Source organism: Amblyomma americanum, chromosome 4 (assembly GCF_052857255.1).
Source record: "Amblyomma americanum isolate KBUSLIRL-KWMA chromosome 4, ASM5285725v1, whole genome shotgun sequence".
Lineage (NCBI taxonomy): Eukaryota > Metazoa > Arthropoda > Arachnida > Ixodida > Ixodidae > Amblyomma > Amblyomma americanum.
This window is the reverse complement of record NC_135500.1, coordinates 190,895,808-190,922,948: the sequence shown is the minus strand read 5'-3', so window position 1 is coordinate 190,922,948 and position 27,141 is coordinate 190,895,808. Positions and strand designations below refer to the sequence as shown.

Sequence of the window (27,141 nt, the reverse complement as noted above, 5' to 3'; positions counted from 1 at the left end):
TATTCCAAAATTACCTATTAGCTAGGGTACGTCATGTTTGGCAAGCCGTGGCCTTAAAAAGACGGACACCTTGGCTGGAAGACGCTTCGAGGAATGTTGTGCGTGACAACCTCTTTTGTGTATGGAAAAGTTACTGCGTCGAATCGGCGCGCTAACGATACATGATTTATTGCGCTCGCTTGCAGCTGTCCCGGGCGGTGGCACGTGAAGATGACAGCCCGACGAACAGATAGGAGAGAGTGCACGTCTCTAGACTGCCGAGGGGCGTCTGCAGACAACTCGGCCCGCTCTAGTGTGCCGAATTCTTCCTTGTTATGGGCTGCTTTGTAAAGGGGGGATCTGAGGCACGAATTCGCGTTCGCCGCCTACGCAAGTGCAGATACACAGTGCGCATTTCGTAGCCGCAGGGGAATGTTAATTTCATCAGCCACGATGATAAGCACTGAACCCCCCCCCCCCCCCCCCCCCGGCCCCCAACTTTCCATGGAAAGTATACATGTAAAGAAGAAAGTTCGCCAAAAGCTAGCTTTCCACGAGGAAATTGAAAAGATAACACACGGAATTTTTTTTTCTCGAAGAAATGTGTTAAGAAGCCAGTTACACCGACCGCAAAGCACGTGACGCCTAATAAACAAAGCATCATTGCCATCGCACCATATTTTAAGCACGACAGGCTAACAGGCGAGCTACTGAGTCACCGTTCGGCATGTTAAAAGTGGCTCTGTGTGCCAGATGAAACCAATTGAAACACGGTGCCCACCTGCACGGACACAAGCAAGCCTTGCGTGGAGAGAACTGCGCGTGTAAAAAACTTGGAAATAGATTGGATTGCGCTGTCAAAAGGAATGGTGATGGAAAAGGGGTTCTGACGCAAAAAGGCACACACGCCCGGGGCCGAAAAATCAACACGAACGCCTGAGTGCATGACTCATTTGGAGGCGTAATTCTTTTTCTAAGCATCTGCCAAATATCACGGCAGCAATTAATTCTAATGACGATGGTACTTAATGGATGGGGGCTACGAACGGTGATTACAGATTTGGATAGTTCTCGTAATTAGGCCTCCAACCGGCAACACAAAAAAAACATTTATCGTGTTTTATTTTTTGTCTTGAATGGCTGCCAGGAACCAATTAATTGCCGGCGTCGTTTATAAGATGACGTTGACCTGCGTACAAAGTAATTATCGAGCGTGAAGGCACGATTACGTCATTCGCGCGCTCGCATCACGCCGACGCTCTTTCTGTGCTTGCGCCCCCATTTCCTGACTTTTGTTGTTTGAGTAGCCACCCGCACACTGTGCGGGATGTCAGCTGCCCATGCTCCCTGCTTCGGGCGGCGGTTGAATTTCGGTGCAAGGAGCGTCGACAACAGCGCAAACTGGCCGAGCTTGCGTAGTGCGGGTGTTGTCTGCCTCACGATCGAGGCATTCTCGTAAACAAGACGCTGCTATTTTGAGCCTCGCGAGAATACTTTACGCGGCCTCTTTCGTTGCTTTATGGAGTCTGCTTTGTGCGTTGACGGCGTGGAACTTGTTTACTCCGCGAGCAAAGCGCAAAACGAATGATTGCCCCCTCGGCGGCCTCGAACGTTGGCCAGCCGCCAACACAGCGAGCACGATGTCACGCTCGTAATGATGATGATTATGGATTTTTATGGCGCAAGGTCATCTGTGGCCAAAGAGCGCCATGGCAAAGGTATTTTGCATTTTCTCAAGGTGGGGTCAAATACCCATTTGCCGAGCATTTCACCCTAGATAAGCCGAACACCAGGCCAGGAGAAAGTTTGTACCCATTGTATCACCGGTGGGTACCCGGCGGCACTGGGGATCGAACCCCGCACCTCCCGCATGCGAAGAGGATGCTCAACCAATTGGCCACCGCTGCGGTATATCACGCTCGTAATGAATTTCGAAGAAAGGCGGGAACATGGCTTCCACGCAGTGTTGTTTGCAGGGAAGAGATGAACACGCAAAACGAGAACTGTGTGTCTACTTTACTAGAAATCGATTCGTTCATTAATTCTGTTGGTAACAAAACACGAATGACGAACACATTGGCGAGCTGCAGCAAAAAATTAGCACTGCTGATCTATGATAGTTACGTTAGGTAACGGTGCTGCAGGCCTCGCGCGTCGGGGGAGGTAAACGAGCGCTTTTGTGCGCGGCAGCCTCAGCTTGAGCAATAAGTGTGCGCGAATGTTAACCAGAATATAGTTCTTTTTTAACACTGCGTGGGCATTTGAATACTTACAACTAATATTTGCGACCACGCTGCATTAACGGAACATTCGAAAAAGAATTCAGTTTTGAGAGGCGGAAACATACTTTGTTCCAGTCGCTGCAATGCCACTATAGCATCACAGTAAAGCCATCCTAGACTTTCATCGTCTTTCTCAGAAGCTTACGATTAATGCCAACAGGGGAATTAGCACAAGTCTCCCCGCCGATTTTGATACAAAGTACACACACGCGGCGCTAAAATAGGGCACACCCCTCAAGCGTGACGACGCATTGCAATTTGAGCTGTCCGGAGGTCGCCGAAAGCTCCCACGCTGCTTCTGAACAAAGATGAAATCTGCTTGCTCAGTGTTTTATCTGAACCAAACAAGCGCGCAAACATGACTTGATATATGGCGGTTAACGTCCCTAAGCTGCACGCGGAATATATGAGGAACACCCTACTGGACGGCTCTGAATAGATTTAGAACCGCCCTGGAGCGCTTCAACCTGCACTGGCACAAGACAAAACACGGCTGTTAAATTGCATTTCGATCGCCCCCATCAAAATGCGGCCGCCGCATCTGAGATTCGATACCGAAACATATAAAAAGCAGCATAACTAAGCCACTGAGCCACCGCGGCAGGTAAAAACGGACAGACAGCGAGATAGACCATTAGGTTGCCATAGCATAATGCCACTCTAAACGATCCGCAGACTTATCTGATCCGCCTACAGTATACTATTGCCTACAACATGTGCCAGTCGTCTGCGCTGAAATCGTACGCTCGGAAGAATTACGAGCGGGAACAGATGAACTGCTTTTCCTCTCGCCGCTGTGACAAGGAGCAACCGAAGGCCGCGAATCCACTCAAGGTGAAGCGCAGGCGACGACATGGCCAGGATTCTGGCACACGCGCCCCTAGTTTACAAAGCCGCCACCACGCGCCGCATGAGGTTGAGATCCTCCTCCTCTTGCGTTACTCCTCCTTGGTTTGGGAGATTGGATTGCAAAACATTTAATTCGTCAGAAAAGGCAGAATGCAGACGATCCGTGCTAGGTGGCTAGCAGTCCACGGCTGACTAAGCGGACGGCTTGGGAAAAAATAGCGCACGGTTTAGGATGGATATGCGCGGAATACCGTGCATTAGCACGTTACGGTGGGCACAAAAGGTCCTTACGTGCTGAAGTCAATTGACCTAAAGGTCTTTGCCATAAAGGCTTTTGGCCTAAAGGACTTATAGGTCTTCACTCTAAAGGACTCTGACCGAAAGTCCTTCACTTGATCTAAAAGCCTTTACCTTGAAGGCCTTCACCAGGTTAGGCCTGCCAGGTATGCATACCTGGCAGGTTTGCCACAACCCGGTGGGCAGGTGGAACGCCTGCCACAAGGCAGGCTTCAGACACGTACGTAGTACGCGTGCCCTAAATCGGAAAATGCGCCTAGCAGTGCTACAACACTAAAACCCCCTCGGAAGTTCTTCTGCATCCCTCGGATAAGCGGCCTCAAGCACAGTATACACGGGCGGCATAATTCATCGGCTGTCGTGCACCACAGATTGTGGTGGTAGTCTATAGACGGAAGCGATACGAAGGTTATGAAACCTTCCGCGCGATACGTGGACTTGTTCCAAAAGAAACAAGAAGAGAATAAATGAACACCCAGATCAACTCCATCCAACTATTGTTCTCGGTGATAATCGTTTCTTTGACTCTTTCTCGCTATTTTAACGTTTGTCCGGCAGCCAAAGAATTGAGCACTCATCGTCGAGAAAATTGTATTTAAATATCTTTCCTCCGATCGACTCAAACTCGCGACGTCGTTATCGAAAAGGCCGAGTTGCCATCGTTTTGAAGCGAATGGCGGTAGAGCATAGCCTCAGAGATAAGTGAAGAAAATCGGTGTCAACGCACGCATTTCGCTTACGAAATATGCCTGTGATGGCCGATTTCGGTTTTTAGTGTTTTCTAGCTTATAAAAAGCTATGCTTTCGTTAAGAGTGGTCTTTTGTGACACTAAGGCGGTAGCCAACTGATACAGGTCAACTCATTTTCGTCCACAGTGTCCCCCCTTAACGACAAAGGAAGAGATATGGCCCACAACTGTGCAAATAAAATTCCCCTCAGGTGCTAGCAATGTAAAAAAAAAGAAACAGTGGTTCGCAACTCGGAGACCAAATTTATTTCTACTGCTGCACGATACTCGAAAAAAGTACTAAGGCATGTTCATTTTTTATTGCTTCAGAGGAACGCTGTCTAGATACGCAAACGTGTGCTTAGCTTATATGCTGGAGAAGTAAATGCTGGCTGCGCGAAAATCGAATGTTTTCTTTTACACTGCTTTAATCTGTGGCCATCACGAGATTGACCCAGACGGCCCTCACCTGATACTATCACCTGCATATAAAGAGCATGTGTCTGTGACCTCGGTTATACAGCTGAAATATGGGCGAACACTGCAGCCTCGGTCAAACGCAGTCGTTAACGCGACATTAAGAGCCGAAGTCCGAAGGTATGAGAGGATATGCGGGAGGCCAGATAAACGGATGGGTGCGAAATACTGTCGATCTCGCTGCAACAACGCACGTGATGCTAATGCACCCAGCTGGATGCGTGGTAATCCGCTAGGGTGGCTCTGACAGCACTGCACTCAACAAAACCGCGCATTAACGTTCACTTAGATCAAGATAACGCGTAGAAAAAACTGCTGATAAGCCCCCCCCCCCCCCCCCCCCTCCGCCTTTTTATTTTTTGACATCGTGCTCGTGCAACATATCCGCACCCGTGTGCGTGCTTGACTTTTCAACGTGCTTCTGCTTGATTTATTAAAATATATCAGATTGTCTTGATCGAACGCGTGCCTTCATATGAGTTCCTTATGAAAGTTCGCACGCTTTCTGAAGCTGCATAATAAATAACAAGTGTATAGAACCGGTTGAAACCGGTTCGCGCGAGTATCTACTCTGCAAAGAGACGGTGATAAAAGAACCACGGCCGACAAGAAAGCGCAAATACCCCCTCCCCCCCTTTCCTTTTTCTCACGCTAGTCAAAAAGTTCCATGGGTAAGATCTGAGCAGATTGTTATTTTGACGGAATGCTGCCACATGCCGTGGACGTTTCGGCCAGTCATTGCCATCTAGCAATAGCCTGAAGGTGACATCCACGCTGCGACAATTGTACGACTTAGCAAGAAAAAGGCGCTTGAGTTGCAAACAGTTTAGATTCGTAGCGGTTTTTTGATGCATATCTACTATGCGCGGGCAAACAATTCACGTTAGTTAAGACCAGTTCGCGCCACCAACAACTCTGCAGGTATATGGGCGAAATCGCAATAGGCACTTCGTACAAACTTATTGCTAACACTGCCTCTTCGGAACATTGAGTGGGCAGGAGAAAAAAAAAACAATGATCTGCCTGCAGTCTTTCGGAATAGGGAGAATGAACGCGTCCGCGCGGAAGGAGCGGTGAAAATACTCTAAATAGAGGCTTTATGCATTTGCGTGCTAATTACGAGCTCACAATACATTTTTGTCTTGCCAGGCACATCCTGGCTTTACTAGAGCCTGCGGCTGTCGTCGCAGCTGAGGCGCAGCGCGATCGAATGTCCAGCTAGTTGCGGGGCCAACTCGGTGAGACGTTTCGTAACTAAAGCGAATGCGCGTTTAGATATTCTTTGTCCAAGCTTCTTAACAATAGCGCTGAACAAAAATTGCTCTTGGTTGAATCCGTCCGTACGTACGCTGCGAATTACGAAGCTCAACAACGACAAGTAACTAGCAACTATCGCCAAAGTCGAGCACCACGCTAGTTGGCCGCAGATGGCAAAGCACACGTTCGACATGCCACGCACTGCGCCTGCCGATGACACGAGGGACTGCGACATCGGTCGAACAACACGGCATCGCTGCTGAACGACGGGCGGTGGACTGGGCGGCAAAATGCGCTCGGAGTGTGCCTACCTTTCCCAGAAATCCCGTGGCGCCAGTGAGGAGCACATTCTTGCCGCCGAAGAACTCTCGCATGTCCGGTCGAGCAGGACTCGACATCACGGAACTCATGGCCGCACCAGGTGCAGAAGCCTGCGTGTCGCCGGACGACGCCTGCCGATGGTGCGCGCGAGGGCGTTGGAGTCCCGCGGAGGGCCGCTCGGTGGTGGGCGGAGGAAGACGACGACGTCTAAGGAAGGCGTCTGAGTACTCAGAGGACGACAAGAGGCCGTCGAGCACCGCACGCTGTGGGTGTGCGCCGAGAAAGACCGTGCGGCTCGACTGCGGGCCGACTCTTGAATGAGTGGCAGTATCCCGGTAGGCCGGCAAGAACCTTGCACAGCGGTGACGTCAGACGGTTCACCCGGCGATCGCCTTGGGAGGGCTGGCGACGGTTTCGGTTGTTCGGAAAGGGGTCGAACTTCCGCGGCTCACCGAAGGACACCCGCGCCGCGGCACAGGAGGAGGAGGGAAACGTCGCGATAGCCTTCTGGCCGCCGCCGCCGCTGCTCTTCCAACCGCGCGCAGAGAGGAGGCGACTGATGGCGGTCGCCGCCGCAGTGCACTCTATGCACACTTCGCCAGACAGCGGCTGCCGCGCGGTGCGCACAACGCCGGGAGAAGAACGCGCGCTCGCCCGTCGTCGGTGCACTGTCACGGCGGAAGGTGTGTAGGGGGGGGAAGCAACACGAGTGACCCACTGCAGCCGTTATCTGGGCAGCGGGCCGGTCACCGCGCACTCTCTTCTATCGCAGATTGCGATCGTCGCTCGCGCCTTTTTGCCGGGACACCGAAATTCCGCAGGCGGCCTGCGAGTGCGGCCATGTGTCGCTTCGTGCGGCTGACAGACAGGCCTGGCGGGAGAGGGACACCGAGGGGCGACACCCCCGCCAGCGGGCGAGGGGGAGGACGACAGCAGCAGCTGTGCCGCGGTGGCGACGACCAAGAACGCACTTTGCAACGAGAAGACGATGCAAGCGAAGAAGTGGCGTATGTGCGGTCGCTTGAATAATATGCCACCTTCTCTGCTATTAATAAACCATGAGGAGAGGCGCTGCGGCCTTCCCTGAATGCCACGCGGACGCCAGAGGCGGTAAATGATCCCCCGGATTATGTCGGGCCCGAGGAAGTACAAACAAGACGCATATTCGCGCGCAGCATCACAGCGCCAGACTCAAGTTCAAGGTGTCGCAGCCACGCGGCAGGGCCTGAATGGCAACAGGTCAGCCTGTCAACAGGTCAGCCTGGACTCCCGTGTTTGCATCCCCTTGAACGTATTCGCGTGCTGACCCGGAGGGTAGTGTCTGGTCGAACACTCGAGAACTGTGTTGGCATCAGCGGTGCGGTTTATGTTGGGGGTTGAATTGGTGTCGCATATTTGGGGGGGGGGGGGGGGGGGGCGAAACCGGAGTAAGATGAGACAATAGAAGGAACGGGCAGCACAGTGTGGATTGTGGATTGTGGGGTTTTAGCGTTCCGAAGCGACTCAGGCTATGAGGGACGTCGTAGTAGAGGGTTCCTGATTAATTTAGACCGCCTGGGGTTCTTAACGTGCTCTGACGTGGCGCAGCACCCGGACTTTGTTGTACAGCACGGTGCAGTCGGCTTTATTTCAAGCATTCATTACAATGGTGTACGCGGGTTTGATCCCGGCCGCGGCGGTCGAATTTCGATGGAGGCGAAATTCTAGAGGCCCGTGTACTGTGCGATGTCAGTGCACGTTAAAGAACCCCAGGTGGTCGAAATTTCCGGAGCCCTTCACTACAGCGTCCCTCATAGCCTGAGTCGCTTTGGGACGTTAAACCCCCATAAATCAAACCAAACCATTACAATGGTGTACGGAGAGGCACGCATTCCTTTTTGAGATGGACACAACACATAGCACTGTTTCGCGCTAAGTGTTCCAATTCCGAAAGATTTCATGTTTTTGGCGTGTTAAGCTCTGCATGCGCCAGCGGTAGCTGATACCCATTTTGTGGGTGCTGTATTGATTGTGGCCCATGCGTGTGCTTGTCTACGAGGAATGAAGTTTGCTGCAAGACCGGCGCCCTCGTGTCCGCTTCTGTTTTGTGGCGTCATTTTACGCTGATCTCGTACATCAGCTAATAGTTTTGCTAGGAAGACGCAAACGATTCTCATATCTGTTTTAAAACAACTCGACAGTTTCGCAACTGCTGCTAACCGGCCGTTCTGTTCTCACAGCTTAGCGCCAGTGGAACAGCTTCGCTTGGCGCCAACGCTAAAATTAACTTCTCTTCGCTCCAAGCGCTTAGCAGAAGTCTTCGGCAGTTGTTAGTTGCTTAAGTGTGCGTTCTGACGTCTCTTCTGGCATTCACTGGGTAATGTTTCTCCCCGCGATAACATCACTATCATCGAGACTTAACAAGCACGCATTACGTAAAAAGTAAAGACTAAAAAAAACACTCCCTAAAGGAGCCGGCTGTTCATTGCATCCATGTTGTGTTCTTCACTCCGTAAGTCATTTTCAGATCCGCTGCTCTTTCGGAAAGGTTGATGTACGGTAATCGTAAAGGGTTACCGTATCGCTCCAGTTAATTCGTGAATAGAAAGGAGAGCAATCATACCAAACCCCCAGGTCAGCAGCCACGCATTTACGCTCATTGGAAACTCCGAGCGCTTTCGAATCAGTGCATGAGGAAAACTGGATCAGTTGTTACGACACATCTAGAACTGGCAACGAATTTAAATAAGTAGTTTCCGTCACAAAGGCTTCAGGTAATTAATAATAATAATAATAATTTTGAGGGGAAAGGAAATGGCGCAGTATCTGTCTCATATATCGTTGGACACCTGAACCGCGCCGTAAGGGAAGAGATAAAGGTGGGAATGAAAGAAGAAAGGAAGAGAGAGGTGCCGCAGTGGAGGGCTCCGGAATAATTTCTACCACCTGGGGATCTTTAACGTGCGCTGACATCGCACAGCACACGGGCGCCTTAGCGTTTTTCCTCCATAAAAACACAGCCGCCGCGGTCGGGTTCGAACCCGGGAACTCCGGATCAGTAGTCGAGCGCCCTAACCACTGAGCCACCGCGGCGGGGCCTTCAGGTAATGGCCGTCTTCGTTTTATGCTCACACGAGAGGTCTACGACATAAGCTGTATTTTTTTTTTGTAGCGATAGCTACATTGCGGTAGCATTTCGAGCCTCCTGCGTGGCGGCGCCGCCACGCTGTCACGTGGTTGGTCACGTGATGCGGAGCAGCTACCGGCGACGCGGCGCCGTGGCTGATAACTTGGTTCGTCACGTGGCCAAGTTCCACTCGGCCAGGTGTAGCTATCGCGTCACTCCAGGTTTAACCAGAGCTACACCACCGCCAATTATTTTGTTCTTGCTGTTTCTCTTAGCAGCTCTCCGGTGACAGAGCTTTCACGCGGGTGCTGAACAACACAATCTGCGTTCTTCTCGCATTCTCGAGAACCCTCGAGACAGATGCCGTTCAGCCATGCGTGCTGAGGAAGTCGTCGCTCGGCAGAAGGGGCAGCGTCAATTATGCACTTTCGCATCGCGATACTCTCTCCCATGGCGCCTCGTAGGGATGCTTGACTCTTGCAGCACCTCGCCGGTCCGTGTAACAGGCGGCCAACAATCGAAGGAAGCGAAGCGGAGCGCGGATATACAACGCGTCTACGAGCGCCTGTTTCCTTCCTTTGTCGGTTGATTATTAGTTGCATCCTAGTGACAAGAATGAACGTCTTCCTGGTTGGTGCGCCTGCTCTGACGCCGCCAGCGCTTTTTACTCAGCGTCAGCTGCTTGGAAGGTCACCCTTGGGGCGTTCGGGGCTGGTTAAACGAAGCACCGGAGAATGCGCCACGAGCTGTCATTTTGTGCTGTAAAACAGACGTATGCTGTCTTGAGAAGGTTGCAGTATAGCCAGCAATCTCCTCCTTGCGACCGTAACTTGCAACGTAACCAACGTGTAACGTGTAACGTACTGTCGCGACTCGATGAAATCGCGACAGTACGTCTGTAAAAATTTATTTCCACCACGCTTACGCTTGGTTGGTAACAAATACGCCAGAGGCATCTATGATACAATAACAGACCATTCTAGGGTCTTTTTTTTAGCATCAAGGTAAAAGTGCACTTAAAATAAATTCTAAAAGCAAAGTGCGTTGGCGCCGCGTTGTTCGCATTTCTCTCTATCACCCCTGTGCAAAGTGCCAAAAGAAATCTCTGTTATAAAAGGAGGGGATAGTGGAGCGTGCGACCATTGTGGGAGCAGCACAGGTTAAGAGGCAACGCAGCCTAGTTACATGAGCCCGGTCACATTGAAATCAGAGGCCCACTTTTGTACTGTGGCTGAACGCACTAAGCCTTTGTATGTCTTCTGAACTGGCGGTGTTTTCGCGTCTTGGCAACAACTTGAACGGAAATCAGAATCGGCAACGGAGCCCTACCCGCAGCGGTGGCTCAGTGGTTAGGGCGCTCGACTACTTATCCGGAGTTCCCGGGTTCCAACCCGACCGCGGCGGCTGCGTTTTTATGGAGGAAAAACGCTAAGGCGCCCGTGTGCTGTGCGATGTCAGCGCACGTTAAAGATCCCCAGGTGGTCGAAATTATTCCGGAGCCCTCCACTACGGCACCTCTTCTTCCTTTCTACTTTCACTCCCTCTTTTATCCCTTCCCTTACGGCGCGGTTCAGGTGTCCAACGATAATGAGACAGATACTGCGCCATTTCCTTTCCACCAAAAACCAATTATTATTATTATTATTATTAACGGAGCCCTCCACTAAAGCCCATCTTTCTTCCGTTCTTCTTTCACTCCTTCCTTATCCCTTCCCTTACGGCGCGGTTCAGGTGTCCAAAGATATATGAGACAGACACTGCGCCATTTCCTTTCCCCCCAAAACCAATTATTATTATTATTAACAAGAACGCAAGCTGCTTTGAACGTTTTGTCCTGAAATCCCGTCCACTTATCTGCCGATCGCAGACACACACCACGACGCAGAGTCGAAAATAGCATCAGTATACACAAGGCAAACACTGAACTCGTCGACAAAAAAAAAAGCAATGCTTGCCGTATCCATGCTCTTAAAATGCACCTCTGTCATGAAGAAGTGGGAATTTGACCTCAGAAATCTGGACCTCACCTCAACCTCGAAAAGAATTTGCCGACCTCACTCAACCTCAGCCTCATCGGTTGGGGTCTCCTTAGACGCCCTCACCTCACTTTACCTGAGGTTACTGCTGACCTCATTCAACCTCACCTCAACCTCAAATTGTAAAGTTGAGGTCGGCTGCTCGACCTCAAAAAACACACGAAAAACAAATAAAAAGCGATTAAGATGTTTTTCAGTTAAAAACAATTGAGAATCCTGTGACAGGAAAGCCAAATGATGATATTATTTAATAAGGTGTGTACAGACACTATTATTGTGCACGCACTAGAAGAGGCTTATAATCTGGGATGAACCCTCAGAGAGTATATGGCCGTCGGTCAGGTGTGTCCCATACGCGGTTACCACCAGTACGTCGGTGAGTATACTTTATATGTCAATATTTGTCAACCTGCTTCGAGTACACTTGTTAGTATTGGAAGCCTCTCGCTCATTTACGCACGAACCGGCATTTGATAAACGCAGACCTTCTGCACCATCTACCAGAAATTCGTAGGAGGAAATGGGAAAGGGGGGAGGGTATTCACGATACTCAGATGTTCAGGCGTGAGAAAAGTTGCCGAATGTAAAAAAACTGGTCGTTGATGTAATTTCCAATGCGACGGTTATGCAGACGCATATCAGTATATTTCGATTTTCTATCTCTATCCGGCATAGCGAGAATGCTCTTTTCAGTCCTCTGTATGTTGCTTTCGAAAACACTTAACAAGCTGCGACTGTAGTACACCAAAAAAAGGCACGTTGTATTTATGTCTGTGTAGAAGCAAGCGGCTTTTTTATTAATGCGAAAGCATTAGATGGCTCACTTTCAAGGTCATATCCGCAAAAAAGTCTCCCCAAGAAACGGCACCACGTGACGTCACGAGCCACGCGACGAATATGATGACGTCGCATAATTAACTAATTGTAATTAATATAATTAGGTAACGCTAAGACTAATTAGTATAATTAGCGATTACATCATATGAATGTCACGTAATAGAAGGTCACGTGACAGCGATGCAATGTGCCATCAAACCTAGTCACGTGACGACGCTGTAATATGACATCACACCTACTCACGTGACAACGATGTAATTTCTCGTCATACGAGGCCCTCATCCGCCCCCTTCCAACCCAACCCCATTTAGCGATCCATGTGGATCCCAAAATACTACACATGCGCACATGACGCATTACAAAGAGTGCCCACAACCTGGTCCACATTAACGACATCCGGATTGTCCAGCAGGTAAACGCGCCAGTTGTCATGTATGACATACTGCAAAGATCATGCAACGACACATGCCTTTGACTCTCGAGATTATGGCGGTGATGATGATGCTAACAGTGTATTCTTATGAGCCCGGGGAAGTCTGATATACCTCTACCAAATAAAAAATAAAAAGTTGCCAGAATATTGATTAAATATTTTACATTACCCAGCAACCGAAGACAATTATTGCGCCGGAAAATAGGGATACCTGCAGCTAATAATTAAGAATGATGATGTTCATGTTCCTGGAAGGAACAGACCCTCCCCCGTTTCCACCACTTCCTTCCAGGTGGCGATGGGAATGGTTTCGAAATCCTGGGCATTCTCCGATGACTCGGTGATTCCGCGGCGTTATGCAAGAAAGGGCTAGATTACGTCTTCGAACAATGTGCCAACTATTAAAATCACACAGGTCAAAACAACTGGCCTAGAGTGGGTAACGTGAACCGCTCTCTCTGTTAAGAGCACCATGGCTCTCCGCTCAAGTTTCCCCGCAGCGAAATCTTTTTCCCAGCCCCCCCACCCCCAACCCCCCCCAACACCGGGGGAAAAAAAACGGCTAAATACTCATACGCCTGAACAGAATTCTGGGTACCATTTCGTCAACCAGTCTGAGACAAGCTTCTTTAAGTCAATCACTTGTTTTCCTTCAAAACTGAACTAATCAATGGTACGCCAGAGTCCTCGACGTTTTTTACACACGAGCACCACGCGAGCATTCTGCGAAGCCGTTTAAGGTGAACGATGGGTCTCTGCAAAATAGTTAAAGGAAAGATAACGTGTAGTGCCTGGTCGTCTGCAATGCAGGCCGCCAACCTAACTGATCGCATACGAGAAAAAAAAAAAAGAGAATGATTAGAAACATACAAAAATCGCACACTGAAAACAGAAGGCAACAACAGTGTGCCCCATTAAACGTCATATTAGAAGCTTTGAAACAGCGACTCAGCAGCACAGCGCGAGCATGTAATCAGTTCCATTCACACATCTTCACTAAAAAAAAAGGAAAAGGAATGAACTACCACATCTCCATACATTCATTATAGTTTTGCATTTTTTCGCCGCTGCAACACCGCTATGCTGGTGCGCTCGCCTCGTGTTGTGGTGTTTCGGCATAATAAGTGAATTTCCGAGAAGGAACAAGGAACACGAGACCAAAGAGAGGTTATTCGGAAGGATAAAAAAGTGAAATTTTATTTGCATCTGCTTGCATTACGGAGCGGGAATACACAGAATTAGTGTGAGATTTTGAAGCGGAAGTCACCGATGAAAAGCTTCGAAGGTGTTATACAGATTTTTCTGACTTCGTGGTTTTTTAATCAAATCAGAAGGTGTCCTTGTTAGGAACCACCTGAATTACATTCTCTCGCCTGTGCCGACTACTGCAGTTTCTGTTAAATCAGCTTGTAATGTACAGCAGGATCCCCTTTATTCGACTGCAGGGCAAGAGCCGTGACGTCTGCGCCTGCAACGAGCATGAACACGAAGCAGTCTTGCTTGGGGCCATCCGCGCCGCGACGAATTTATTGCGTGCTTGTTGAACTGAAGTTATTTGTTTGTGGCATCAAACAAAGATACCGCGGGTCAATGTGAGTTACGTGCTTTGCGCGCTGCGGGAGTTTGAGCCGACCGGCAGGCAGCCGGGTGCTGCGCCAGCGAGGCAAGGGGGAGGGAGAGTGGCGTGCTGTGACAACAAATAACACTCCTTCCTGGAATACCAGAGGGGTGCGTCTTCCTGTAGGCTCGGACTGAATGGACGTTACGGCACAGCACCGGAAGCTAGGAGGGAACTGTGGCATCCGGTTGTACAAACAGGGGAAACCGAACACCAAGCATCATGGCATGAGCACTGCGGTGATGCTCTGCAACAACTCCGCTTCGGAAGCGGCACTCGTCGGAGTAAGACGTGGCAACTGCAAAAAGTCTCGACCTCACTGAAGGACGACCTCACTCAACCTCAAACTCACGCGTGAGGTTGAGGTCTGATTTGCTGACCTCACTCACAAAAATTTTGAGCCGCCACCGACCTCACCTCACGGCGTGAGGTTTAGGTCATTTTGAGGTTGAGGTCGACCTCATGAGGTCGAGACCTTAAGAGGCCGAAACCTCATAAGGTTGCCTGCCTCTGCCTCTATGCAAGAAAAAAATAGACACGACCTTCCACCGAGGCCGTGTAGCGATATTTGTAACAAGACAGCTTGGTCGTCGCGAGTTTTTCCTGAGTGAGTTATGAACAAAGGTCGACCGACTTGCGGTGCCGTGATGCAAAGTATTCACTGCGTAGCGTAAGCAATGGTGTGTCAGTTACGAGCCGCTGTAGCGGTCACGTGCTTATCGCCAAACGCCGACGCATGCTTCGACGTTAGCTGAGCGAGCAACGGGCACGCTACGCTGACATTTAGCGGAGCTTATTTCTATTTGAGTGATTGCGCAGCCAGAACAAGATTGTAACAGCGTAGCGCAACGCGGTCATTGCGTCGTGCTCAGGATCTTCACTCTCCATCTTGCAGGCCACGTTACGAAGAGAAACGATCGACTGCGTTGTGTCGATATTCGGCAGGGTCTAAACCTATTTCTTGAGCCTTGACTAAATAAGGAATGACAAGTGCTAGTTGATGAATCTCTTGTGCATGGAGTGCTTGTGTGTGTTGTCTCCGTCCTTTAGCGCTTGTACGCTTTTCGCGTAAACCATGTCAGACGTTACAACCGACAACACATTGGTAGCCGGATGGCCTTGGGTCTCGATTCGTGGCGATATTTGGACGCAAATCGCTTTGCAACGACTTCATCAGGCGAAAGATTGCGTAGCACACACGTATTTTGCGTACCATGCCTTCGTGCCCCTGCCACCGGCGCATACCAGAGAGTAGGAGCGGCTCTGCGGGCGCTGAGTTAGAGGCTATTTGCCCCCTCGCCGCGAAAACGGTGCACAGGAAAACGGCTCGTACCCGCGTCTTGCGCACATAATGATTCAACTTGGTTGCTACCTCCTCGAAGATGTCTCCGGTTTTCAAATTCCACTTAAATTCTGCTAGACGCTTCTTCTTAAATATTTTTTTTTTCATCCACATATGAGCGAACTTAGCCAAGACGAGCGAATTGTACTGCGATGATTGCCAGTCTGAGTCATCTAGTCTGATACATCCGCATAGTGACTCCGCGTATTGTGGGCCAAGAACACAGTTTTACGTCAGCTGGTTTTCGGCCCTCTTCGTACGAAAGATCCTTCCAGCATTCGTGCATTGATTCTGCGTTCATTTTGATCGCGCACAGCAACTTGCAAGTTCCACGGTAACCGCCTTTTGTACAATGCCACGCGAGAACGTGTAGAACAGTTGTCTTGCAGGAAACCGGCCAAGTTTCGGCTGTACCTTTATAGCTTTCAATTTCACCGAAATAGCACAGATCCTTTGTCCTAGCTTCCGACCGCAATTCCTTGATCACACGGACGTTATTCTTCAGGAGCGTCCTTTTCCTGTAATCCTCCTGCAGAGCACTTGGAGACTAATACATAGCTGGGAAAGGGTCTTTCTAAACTTTATCATTTTTCTAAGGTCGCAAGTAGCGTTTGCGGTAGAGTTACCTCGCGCAAACTCGAAGTGAAAGAGTGTTTAAATCTTCCCATACTCTGGCAAAAATACTTAGATATGTCTGCAACGCGCGGCACTAGCTCGAGAACGCAAGCGTCATTCTCAAGCGCCCTTGTCACTTCCACTTTTCTCATAAAGTTGCGTCGACATCAGGATTGGTCATTTCAGTAGGGCTAAAATTCGGCTGGACACAGATAAAGGCTCGGCGGTGTCTGTTGTCCCGTTGTCCGTGCTTTCGAACTCACATTCCAGCACCAATAACCTACCGCACTTGCAGACATGTATCGAGACTGGTGTCTCGGTAAGGCAACCTGCATTACACCTTTTTTTAATACAATTAGTTACAACCATCTCGCCCCTTGTTCCCTTTATTTTCTTTGTCAGTGCAACATAAAGAGCAGTAAGTAACCATACCCAACAAGTATGGACAAAAGCATTTTTGAACACGAAAGAGGATATGAACGCAATTTTTTCATACATTGTAAGATTTCCCTACAACATTCCATATAGATTCAGTAACATTAATATAACATTCAATAGCGCGTGAGCAGGCTTGTATTTTTCTGCTATTAACGTTTTTTGCTATCGGCAAAAGCATTTCCCAATGGGTTTCTACGGCAGTCCTAACTGCTCGATACGAGCGATGAAAAAACTTGGAAAGAAATTTTTACCACGCGATGCAAGAATTGACCATTACGTTCAATCCATAGCAGTGCCCAACAATTTTCCCATATTCAAAATTTTTGTCCAAGAATGTTCGACACGATGAGATCAACACATGCCTCATATATCGTTGGACACCTGAACCGCGCCGTAAGGGAAGGGAAAAGGAGGGAATGAAAGAAGAAAGGAAGAGAGAGGTGCCGTAATGGAGGGCTCCGGAATAATTTCGACCACCAGGGGATCTTTAACGTGCACTGACATCGCACAGCACACGGGCGCCTTAGCGTTTTTCCTCCATAAAAACGCAGCTGCCGCGGTCGGATTCGAACTCGGGAACTCCGGATCAGTAGTCGAGCGCCCTAACGCTACCGCGGCGGGTATATATGAAGTATGCATTGCCAGTTTCTGGTTCACGCGTGCTTAAGGCAACCACTGGTTCTGCAGCCGTTTCCACTGATGTTCTTGCATTAGCATTATGTCTTCTCGCTTAAAGACTGTGTCGAAGTCCGAAGTACACTTCTGCAACGTTCGTGTTAGAGCCAGAAGCTGATAACCACTTCGCCGCGGTGGCCGCACATGTGCGCATTTTTCGCACCAGCTGTTTCGCAAGGCGTCGACGACTGCAACAAAATCCCTTTCTTTTCGTGTTCCTGATTTATGCAAACAAAGAAAAATCGGCCAGATAACGAGAAAGTGCTTGAGTAGCTGCAGCTATGCGGCAGAGCTGGTGAACTTGTCCGCAACACTACAGTTACTCAAAACAGCAAGAAAACAAACACCACTGCCTGTTTACGCACAAACTTCATAGTGAACGAGGTTAACTCAGTGCCGATGATGAAATTTTTTTACGGACTAGGGAAGTGCCCAATGATTTTCCTCAGCTTCAAGCTTCAGCCTTTCAGCGACATCAGTAGAACACGAGGTTTCATCTTTTTTTCCGTTCTTCCCCAACAGTACCTGCACAATGTCTAGATGGCTGTCCCGAGTTCATCACATAACTTGGCCTTGCTGCGAAAACATGACCACAGTCGTGCAACGGAGTTACACTGCAGCGGAGCTGTTTAAAACAAATGCTCATAGATGTTTTTCGGCGATAAATTTTTCTTCCAAACTTGGTGTGCTGTTTGAGGATCAGAGCGTCACGAAGAAAACATAACATGTTTTGCTAATACTGACGCGTCAGACGCTCTCACAGTGGTGTAAACGGGAAGCTCTCTCGTTCGCTACCGAGCTTAAAACAACCGAAGGAAAAAAAAAAGATCTCACCGTCGCCAGTAAAATATCCCGCATAAACAGAACATAATGCGATGGAGAAGCCGTTTGCGAAAACCCCCTACTGCATCGCATAGAAGAGCGCTCATTACAAACACTGCTCAGACGCTGATGCTCGAAAGCGCCGGCACCGCATCATGGCATGCAGTGTATCTCAACGCCGGGCAAAGTAGCAGCAGGAACGAGCGCGTCCGCAGCCTCGATGCATTGCGAAGGCCCGAGAAACAGCGTGCCAATGACACGGACAAGGTTTCCGACACGGCGGTGCTGAGATGAGCGATAAGATGCGAGCGCCAGTTAATAATGGCGGGTGAGAACAGGTATCCTTCCGGGAACTGGTTATGGCTTCCAAAACCGATCAAGATTTCGCGACCGCCGACGACCGCCGTGCGCCCACGTCCCTGGACAGCGCGGGGCGCGATAGGGCGCCCTTGCGTATCGCAAGGTGATTCTTTCTTCCGCTGAGGACTGCCGCTCTTCGGGAAAAAAAATGAATACCAACGCTGGCGCGGCGGCGATCGAAAGGACATCCACCTTCCAGATCTGGGACGAGGTCGAACGCGATGCGGACCACGATTGGTGGACTAACCTGGCAGTGCGTCAATGAAAATTTGCCAACTCCTGCACTTGAACAAGAGAACCCGAATCTTCCAGGCTGCCCCCGTCCCTCGGGGCGGTCGGCGAGTTACGGGCCATGGGCGAGTGTCTGTATTTGCCAGGAAAGCAGACGCTGGTGGCTACACGATTCGAATCGCGTCACAAGCAGCCCCTGTCAACAGCAGGGTCACCCAGTCTGCGAAGGATGTGGGAGTGTTTTGTGGATTTCAAGTCGTCTCCTTAAAAAAAAAAGGGGGGGGGGGGAGGAGTCAGCACACTACGCATTATTGCTGCCCCTTATGTCACTGTCCAGGCACGGGTGAAATCACGTCGCCTTACGTGTTCGCCTATCGATGACCGTGCGATTCGAAGGCTTCTAACAACATAAGCAGGGACAGACTTCAAGGTCAAGGTGGTCAAATGCATAAATAAAGCGTGTACGGAAGCGGAGCTTGTGGTAGAAAGTTTCGTTTTGTTCAAATCTGGAGGCTGCTGAAATCCTATCTACCCGAAATAGTTTTCTTAATTTGTTTTTACCAGGCTGCTCTGCTTCCCATTGACAACTGACCAACGACATTGGTAAACGTCTATCCAGATTACACAGAATAGGTTTGTGCTTGGTTACGTCACAGGATTGCCTTGCCACGCGTAGCTCGAAACCCTTGGACGCTCAAGTAGAGATTATGCAAGTTGGTTTGAAATAAACCCCGCTTATGCAGGAAAAACGAAGGGACGAAAAAGATTAATTCGAAGTGCCTTCCGGAGAAACCTAATATCTGCAAATAAAACAGATTCCGAAGCTTATAGAGACACGTTGCTTCTAAATTATCTTAAAATGATTGACACACTCAAGAGATAATACTTGCACCTCATTGCTCTACCTGTACGTTTACCTACACACGTATTTAAAGTTTTACATATTTCTTTGTGATGTGATATGATATGCATTCTTGGCGACCTCTATTATGTAATATTGAACATTCTTTGTCATATGGGCGATGTGATAGCAATTGTAGTCCTTCTTCGGTAATGTTATGCATTCAATTTGTATTGCTCTAATCTATGTACAAGTTCTACGTGCTGTTGTCTCATCTGTAAGTTCCGGCTGTTTGTTTTCTTTGAATTTTGTTCATTGGTATGCTTGCGAGTGTCAAGAAGGATAGTTAGCAGATTTTAGCGTTTCTTGTGAACTGTTAAATACAGGCGTTTATCACTCTAACAAATGGTTCGCTTCAATTCATGTGCAGCCTTTGTCAAAAGTTTGGAGCCCAAGGGCTTTGCATCTAAGCCATTTCGTGTGGCTCGTAATGCATCTCCAGCGTTCCAAATTTCCTGAAGGCAAGGAGATTTCTAGTCCTGCCTACTCCAATGGGTAGGACTTCCACGGAAGCTATAGGAGTACCAGTACAAGGCTTAGAAGAAAACCCACTGGGCTCTAAGCTTTTGACAAAGGCTGTACATTTCTGTTAGACCCCTTACTAGCCGCTGCTATGGGTCCAAGTTGTGTTTGCGTATATGATGTAGTGCGTATATGATGTAGAAAGAACTTTGATCACCTTTTTCGTTCGTTTTTAACATGCTCTCGGAGCGCTCAGCACACAAGCGCTTTTGGGTACGGCTTCTACCAAATCGTAGCCTCCATGAAACAGCAGAACGCTTTCGCCGCTGCGTCATCGCGGCCGGTGAGGCAAATGACGCAGAAATTGACAGCAGCAAATGACTGCAGGGGCTCTTGCTGAAGACTGCCTGCCCGCCATGCAGCTGTACAGCTGTGACGGTCTGCACCTGATTCTAGCTTTTTTCTCGGCGTGCTTTGCGCCGCGCGCCAGACTTATTAGTTCATTAATTCTATATTCACCTCTTGTCTGCTTCTTGGCAGCGCCTAATCTATTAAGGAAAGCGCCAAACCTTTTCTTTCTTTCTTTTTTAGCATTTGGATTCGGCTGAACATGCCGTCCGCATATAGCACGCCGCAGCACTGAGCATGATATCCAAGGTGAAGCATATCATTCAGGCTTCCTCGCGGCATGCGAGTCACGAAAGTGCCGGTTCCTAATGACGTTCAGGGTGGGTGCGGTATAACGTAAGTGAACTCGACCGGCGTTATGCTGCGCCCTCGTCAAGGACAACGATACACGCGCGAGATGTTCCCTCGGTCGTCAATGCCTCGGGCGCCAATAGACTGACCGGGTGCCAGATGCCTCGTTGATCGTGCTGCCGCATTCGCGCACGTATTAATGGTATTGCGAACTTTTGTTCTTCGTTAGTAGGCAGCAGCTCAGAAAAATAAGCACCACAGTCCGGTGCAATGCATTGAAAGAGAGCGCGGGTCCCGTGGTTTAAAGCAATGGTCAATCTGGGAAGAGATTCAGTTTACGGCAGCATCATTTATTAGGCGCTTGTGTTTTATAAAGCACGGAAACAGTGAAATCATTACGCGATAATAAATGGATGAATCTCGACACAATGTCTGCTGCATTAGGATGCGAAAAGACGGTATTCAGCAGGGGTATGAGCAGGCGTCTTTAGTTGCTAATGGATGTCTTCATACACCACGTTTTGTGAACGCCGGCACCACCGTTACTGAGAAGGACTCCGCGATGGATGGCGTCTCTTCCCACAGCGATGCCGTTACCACCGTTGTTTGCTCGTTCTTAGTGGTTTTTTTGTGGAAGCATTGTATGTCTCACCGACAACGAAATCCCGCGTCGTCACTGTGTTATCAAATAAAAAAAAATTCCTCCCGAAGCTGGGGAGAAAGGAGATCAGCACTGTCAGATCGCCAGGCGAGTACAAAGCCCATGGGCCTCAAAACCGCGTCGCTTCTTGGTGAACAAGAAATAACTGCGTTGCCTTACGACTGTATGCTAATGAGTAGGTGTGTCATTAGAAGGTAAGAATAAGATAAACAAAAAGCAAAAAAAACAATGTTTTCGCATTCATAAAACTTCGGCAGTATTAAGTGATCTCCATAATTTTGTGAGAGTGCTGAGCAGTACACGCAGCCAAATGATTGGAATGCAAGCAAGGATGTCCACCGATGGCGCCAGTGGTCTTTCGAGAAGGGGGGACGAAATAGTTTAGTTTATGCGGGTCTGACGTCCCAAAGCGACTCAGGCTATAAGGGACGCCGTAGGGAAGGGCTCCGGAAATTTCGACCAACCGGGGCTCTTAAACGTGCACTGACATCGAACAGTGCACGGGCCTCTAGAATTTCGCCTCCATCGAATTGCGACCGCCGCGGCCGGGATCGATCCACCGTCTTTCGGATCAGCAGCCGAGCGCCATTACCACCGAGCCACCGCGGTGACATGGGGACGAAATGCAAAATCGTAAAAGTTGTATTGCTCTGTGTGATGTGAATGCACCATAAAAAGTGGTCGAAATTGATCAAGAGCCCTTCCCTGTGGCGGTTTTCCATCTCTCTTCTTTCATTCCCATCATCTCTTCCGCCACGGCTCGAGCCCACCGCGATGGCTCCCCGCGTCAGGCAGGGGTTAAGCGCTTAACTACTGAGTCGGTTTACCCAGGTTCGAACCTGGCTGCGGAGGTCGTGTTTCGATGGAGGATAAATGCAAAAAAGCCCCCCTGTGCTGTGTCACTTCGTTGAACGTTAAATATCAACAGGTGGTTGAAATTAATCGGGTGACCTTCATTATAGCGTTGTTCATGCAGTTGAGGTACAGCTCCGAGATGTTAAGTCCTATATAACCGGTACCCACCTCTATGTCTACGTTACGCTGTAAATAAGTGAATATATCATGATTCCGCTGCAGGGATCGAACATGACCTTGATTCGAAAACTGGTCGGCAGCTGCGGTATGCTATTGTGAGGTCTTTGCAGCATGAACATCGTTAACAAAGCTTTGACTCACATGCGCTCTGGACAGCATATTCCGCCATCATGAAACCGATCCGGGAAGTATTGATAGTGTGGAGGAAAAAAAAACTCACAACCAAGTTTCTGATTCTTCCTGCAACATCTTGCAACATACGCATGGTTGTTTCGAGATAGTCATCGCCACGTTTGAATTTAATGCGAACCATTACGGAAATGCGTAACAGTAGTGGAGGGCTCCGGAAATTATTCCGGAGCCCTCTACAAAATAAACCTCTTTCTTTCTTCCTTTCTTTCCTCAGTCCCTCCTTTATCTCTTCCCTTAGGGCGTGGTTCAAGTGTCCACCGAGATGTGAGACAGATACTGCGCCATTTCCTTTCCCCAACAGCCAATTCAATTCAATTCATAAGGTGCTGCAGAATTTGAGCTCTACTGATATGGCGCATAACTTGCATTTCTAAACACCGTCTGCCGTGTGAATTCTTGGCGCACGTCCGTCGCGGGCTGCAAGTGAGGAAATAAAGAAATGCAGCTGAGCTTTCAAGCTTTCGCAGATCTTGTACTCTGCCTTCATGTAGTTGCAAGCTTATAAAGAAAATCGCACGCAGTTGTCTGTTCTGATACTTGAAAAAAATACAGCGCTTTACTGAAATCTGTAGCGAGTTTTCAGCTGTGCCGTGTAACCCTGCCCACATTACATGATCCTGCGTCAACACTTGAAGAAGCAGAATAGCTGCGTCATTTTCCCCACACGGTTTTCATGGAAACCCACAAAACATTCGATGACCCCTCCAGTAAAGATATATAGACTTTCATCTTCAACATGTTGAAGTCTGCGAAATAGAATGCCTAAATTTTTACGTACTTTTTTCTTATAATGAGTCACCGTAGTTAACGTAGGCGGATACCCCAGTTCGCCTAGTCGTCCTGCTTACCATGTTTTTTATATTCGCATGTTATAAACTATTATGTTGGGTTACGTTTATGTGCCACCTCCTGTGTTTTATATCATCCCCGATTACGTAATGCTTTCTGGCTCATTAAGGGCGTTATAAATGATGATGATTATGAAGATGAAATCGACCTGTGACATGCTAGCCAGCTACTCGTTAACGTGTTCATTACCATCCCTCCGCGATGTTTCCATCAGATGACTCAAACACCAGTGTACACAAATCTTAATGCGGACAATGTCGCGATTTTGTCAGTGACCCTTGGTTGTCTCGGGATTTCTAGACAGCAACTCACACTGCATGAATTAGGCAGCTGCTACCTGGAAGAAGGTACCTTAACTACCAGGAATATGTGTTCATGGTCTGCGGACACATGATATCTCATTACTCGCATTGAATTTTTGGTGTGCCAAAAAAATATTGCACTTCGTGGAAGCGGTGAGCGAGGGACACTATTCAGCAATGTTGCCGACCCTTATATGGTGCTCAGCTGCTGACCCGAAAGACGTGGGTTCGATCCTGGCCGCGGCTGTCGAATTTCGATGGAGGCGAAATTCTAGAGGCCCGTGTACTGTGCGATGTCAGTGCACGCTAAAGAACCCCAGATGGTCGAAACTTTCGGAGCTCTTCACTACGGCGTCCCTCATAGCCTGAGTCGCTTTGGGACGTTAGACCCCCGTAGACCTAAACCAATCTTCCGAAGAATCAGTCACTCCCGTTAATAGTTTTTGATATCACCAACGATGCACCGTCATTACGACAACCACCACAGTACCAGCCTCGAATGTGCCAGCCGCCACCGTTCCCGGACGTAGGCGCGGATCAGAAGTGCTTTTGGCAGAAGCGATATGTTTTGAAAAAGAAAATCTTGAGAGACACTTGAGCGTGTACCTTAAGAGTATCCCGCGATAGCCTTAAAGGGATGACACTCTTTCGCAGACATCGACATGCTTGTTACTGTCACATACTGATTTATTACACATCATCGTTCATATTAATTGTTTATGTGACCTTAATTAGCAAAAAGTTCCTGTGACGCAATTCGCCTACTGTGCGGTGTGAGGTACTCGTGCAGAGCCTCAAATTATTCCATGATCGGACGTTCCTCACTGATGTACAGGTAGCTTGCCGGCTCCCGAGCCAGAGGACAGCGGTTCGATTCCGCTTGACCTCCTTTTTCTTTTCAGTGAAACTGCTTTATTACGTCACTATCCTCTCGACCAATCAGGATTTTCCAGTCACGCCGACGCCCGGTTTTCCTCCAAACGGGACCTTTAACACTGTCGCCCTAAAGCTTCAAGCACTGCAGCGATCCGCAATGTCTGGTACTTGACTGCTTCCTTACGGACAGTGTAGTTTTCGAAAATATCCAACGAAGTAGACATCAGATATTCAATGATTCTCATCAAACCATGAATAATTATTCAAAGAAACCTTGTATCGCATTTTTCATCCAAGTGATTCATGGTAAGATAGTTCATATATCGATCGCTATGAGCACTCGCTCTTGGGCAACCGTTGTCATAACTGTCGTTTGAGCGGTATAACCACATGATGCGGTAATTCACGGCGACACGCCGCGCGACGGCATCGCGCGATGGGCTGGCAGCCGCCGAACCACTGTCGCTCATCGCGTCTCTCAGGTTCTGGGCTTGCAAGAAATCTTGCTCGCCGCCCGGGGAGCAGCTCGAGAGACTAGCTAATAACAGAAGGCTTTGTGAGTATGTATATTCCGATCTTTCGTTCATTTCAGCGAAAAAGTTTCCGACGCTGGCTTCGTCACGAGCCAGGCATCGAAACAGTTCATTAAAATTCTTTTAGGAGTTGCAGGAAAAGAAATGACGCTACGGCATACGTCGCACTTAAATGCTTCTGAAAAGTCCCAGCACCGTAAAATCTGGTTTGGCACTATTGTAAATTAAATTATAGAAAGGGACATATATCATCGTTTAAATCGCGCTTCCTGCCATTAAGTCCTAAAAATGGGGTGCCAGTTCACTTATATTTCCCTGATAGCGCAAGGTGACATGTACGTTTAAGCTGCCGCAACCAAGAAACGCAGAAAATGTGTCGTTCTATCGCCAAGTCTCGTCCCTTCGTGTGGATGTACAGAGGGCGAAACACGTGTCTAGAATGACCACACCGTGTGTCCCTTAGCTCCCAAAAATGCCGCGACCAGGAAGGCAAAAAATGACTATGAAATCCTGTGAGCACACGCTTGCATCCAGAGCATTTCTAACCAAATGTTATCGCTAAATATCGCGTGTTAAGCCCGAAACACGCCCAAAACGTGTTCTAGGCATGCGTTTTGTCACCTGCACTAGCGGCAGCGGGAGGCGACGGCCGTCACCATCATGCTTGGCACTACGAAGGACATCGCTTCATGAGCTTACCGTCAAGACTGCGCAACCACGCAAGCACCTCGTGCATTAGCATGATAGATACGACGAGAGTTGCGAAAATCGGCGCGTAACGTCATATTGACGCCCGCTGCAATTGCGAGTGGTTTGTCTGCCCTGCGGCGGTCATAAGGCTCGAGAATGATTTCCTTCAGTTCACGTCTCTCAATACGTTTGCGCACACTGTTCATAGCAAATTTAGCAGATTGTTTATTGGGTTTATGGGGGTTTAACGTCTCAAAGCGACTCAGGCTATGAGGGACGCCGCAGTGGAGGGCTCCGGAAATTTCCAACACCTGGGGTTCTTTAACGTGCACTGACATCGCACAGCAAATTTTTGTAAAGGAGTGCTCTTGAGGAACAATGGTGACAAGTTGCATGTATGCATATCTTGTATCATTTACAAGGTACCCAAGATAGATTCTTTTGTTGCAGAAATAGTGGCGGCATTTAAGTCGCCACATATGCAAGAAGTAAAGAAAGAAATCTCGTGTATGCGTCGCCTTGCTTTATAAGAGGCGTTGACAAAAACATGCATAACATTTCTGTCCGCGTGTATTATAAAGTAAGGTGACGCATATATGAGCTTTCTTCCTTTACTTCTTGCTTATTTGACGTCTTATGCATGCATGCAAGATATGCAAAGAACGGGGCTGTGCATGCGGCGTTTGTAATATTTTTTTGCTTGACTCCTTTCATGCTCCTGTGCTCGTCAAGCTGTCGGCGCCCATGTTTTCCGGCTATAAAGTCGACCTCTCCCACGTCTCTGTGTGCACATTCTAACAGCCTGAAAACCTCCTAAATTGTTCATTAGCGCCCGTTAGCTAATAATTACCCCGTGAACGTCCAATTTCCGTCACACATCCGCCTGGAAACATTATTAATTTCTGCATGCAGTTCAAGAATAACACAGTTTTCAAAGCCTGCCATCTTTTCACTCTTTCTGTTGATAGACGAAATATATTGCAGCGTACTACCCGATGGAAAGAAACGCGAACAACCTGGTGCCAACGTGTTCCGCTGTTTTAATTTCTTTCTACCGCGCTTTTACTTCGGTGATAGCAAAAAGACCCTTGATTCGTCCATGATACATTCTATAGGACGACTCTAACGTCTTTTTCGCACCACCCAGGTAAAAGCACGATGAAAATAAATTCCAACAGCGGGGCGTGTTGGCGCAGGGTTGTTCGCGTTTCTTTCCATCGAGGTATAGTGCTTTGTCC

At 48.7% G+C, this 27,141-nt stretch overlaps 1 protein-coding gene across 1 annotated transcript in view; it reads right to left on the bottom strand.

Moving 5' to 3' along the window:
* Window positions 1-7,024, bottom strand: part of LOC144128883 (putative fatty acyl-CoA reductase CG5065) — a 41,247-nt gene extending 34,223 nt beyond the window's left edge. Inside the window, exon 1 of the mRNA XM_077662658.1 lies at window positions 6,181-7,024. Coding sequence (XP_077518784.1) covers window positions 6,181-6,279 — 99 coding nt within the window. The 5' untranslated portion in view covers window positions 6,280-7,024. The remainder of the gene's footprint in view (window positions 1-6,180) is intronic.
* Window positions 7,025-27,141: the final 20,117 nt, after the last annotated feature.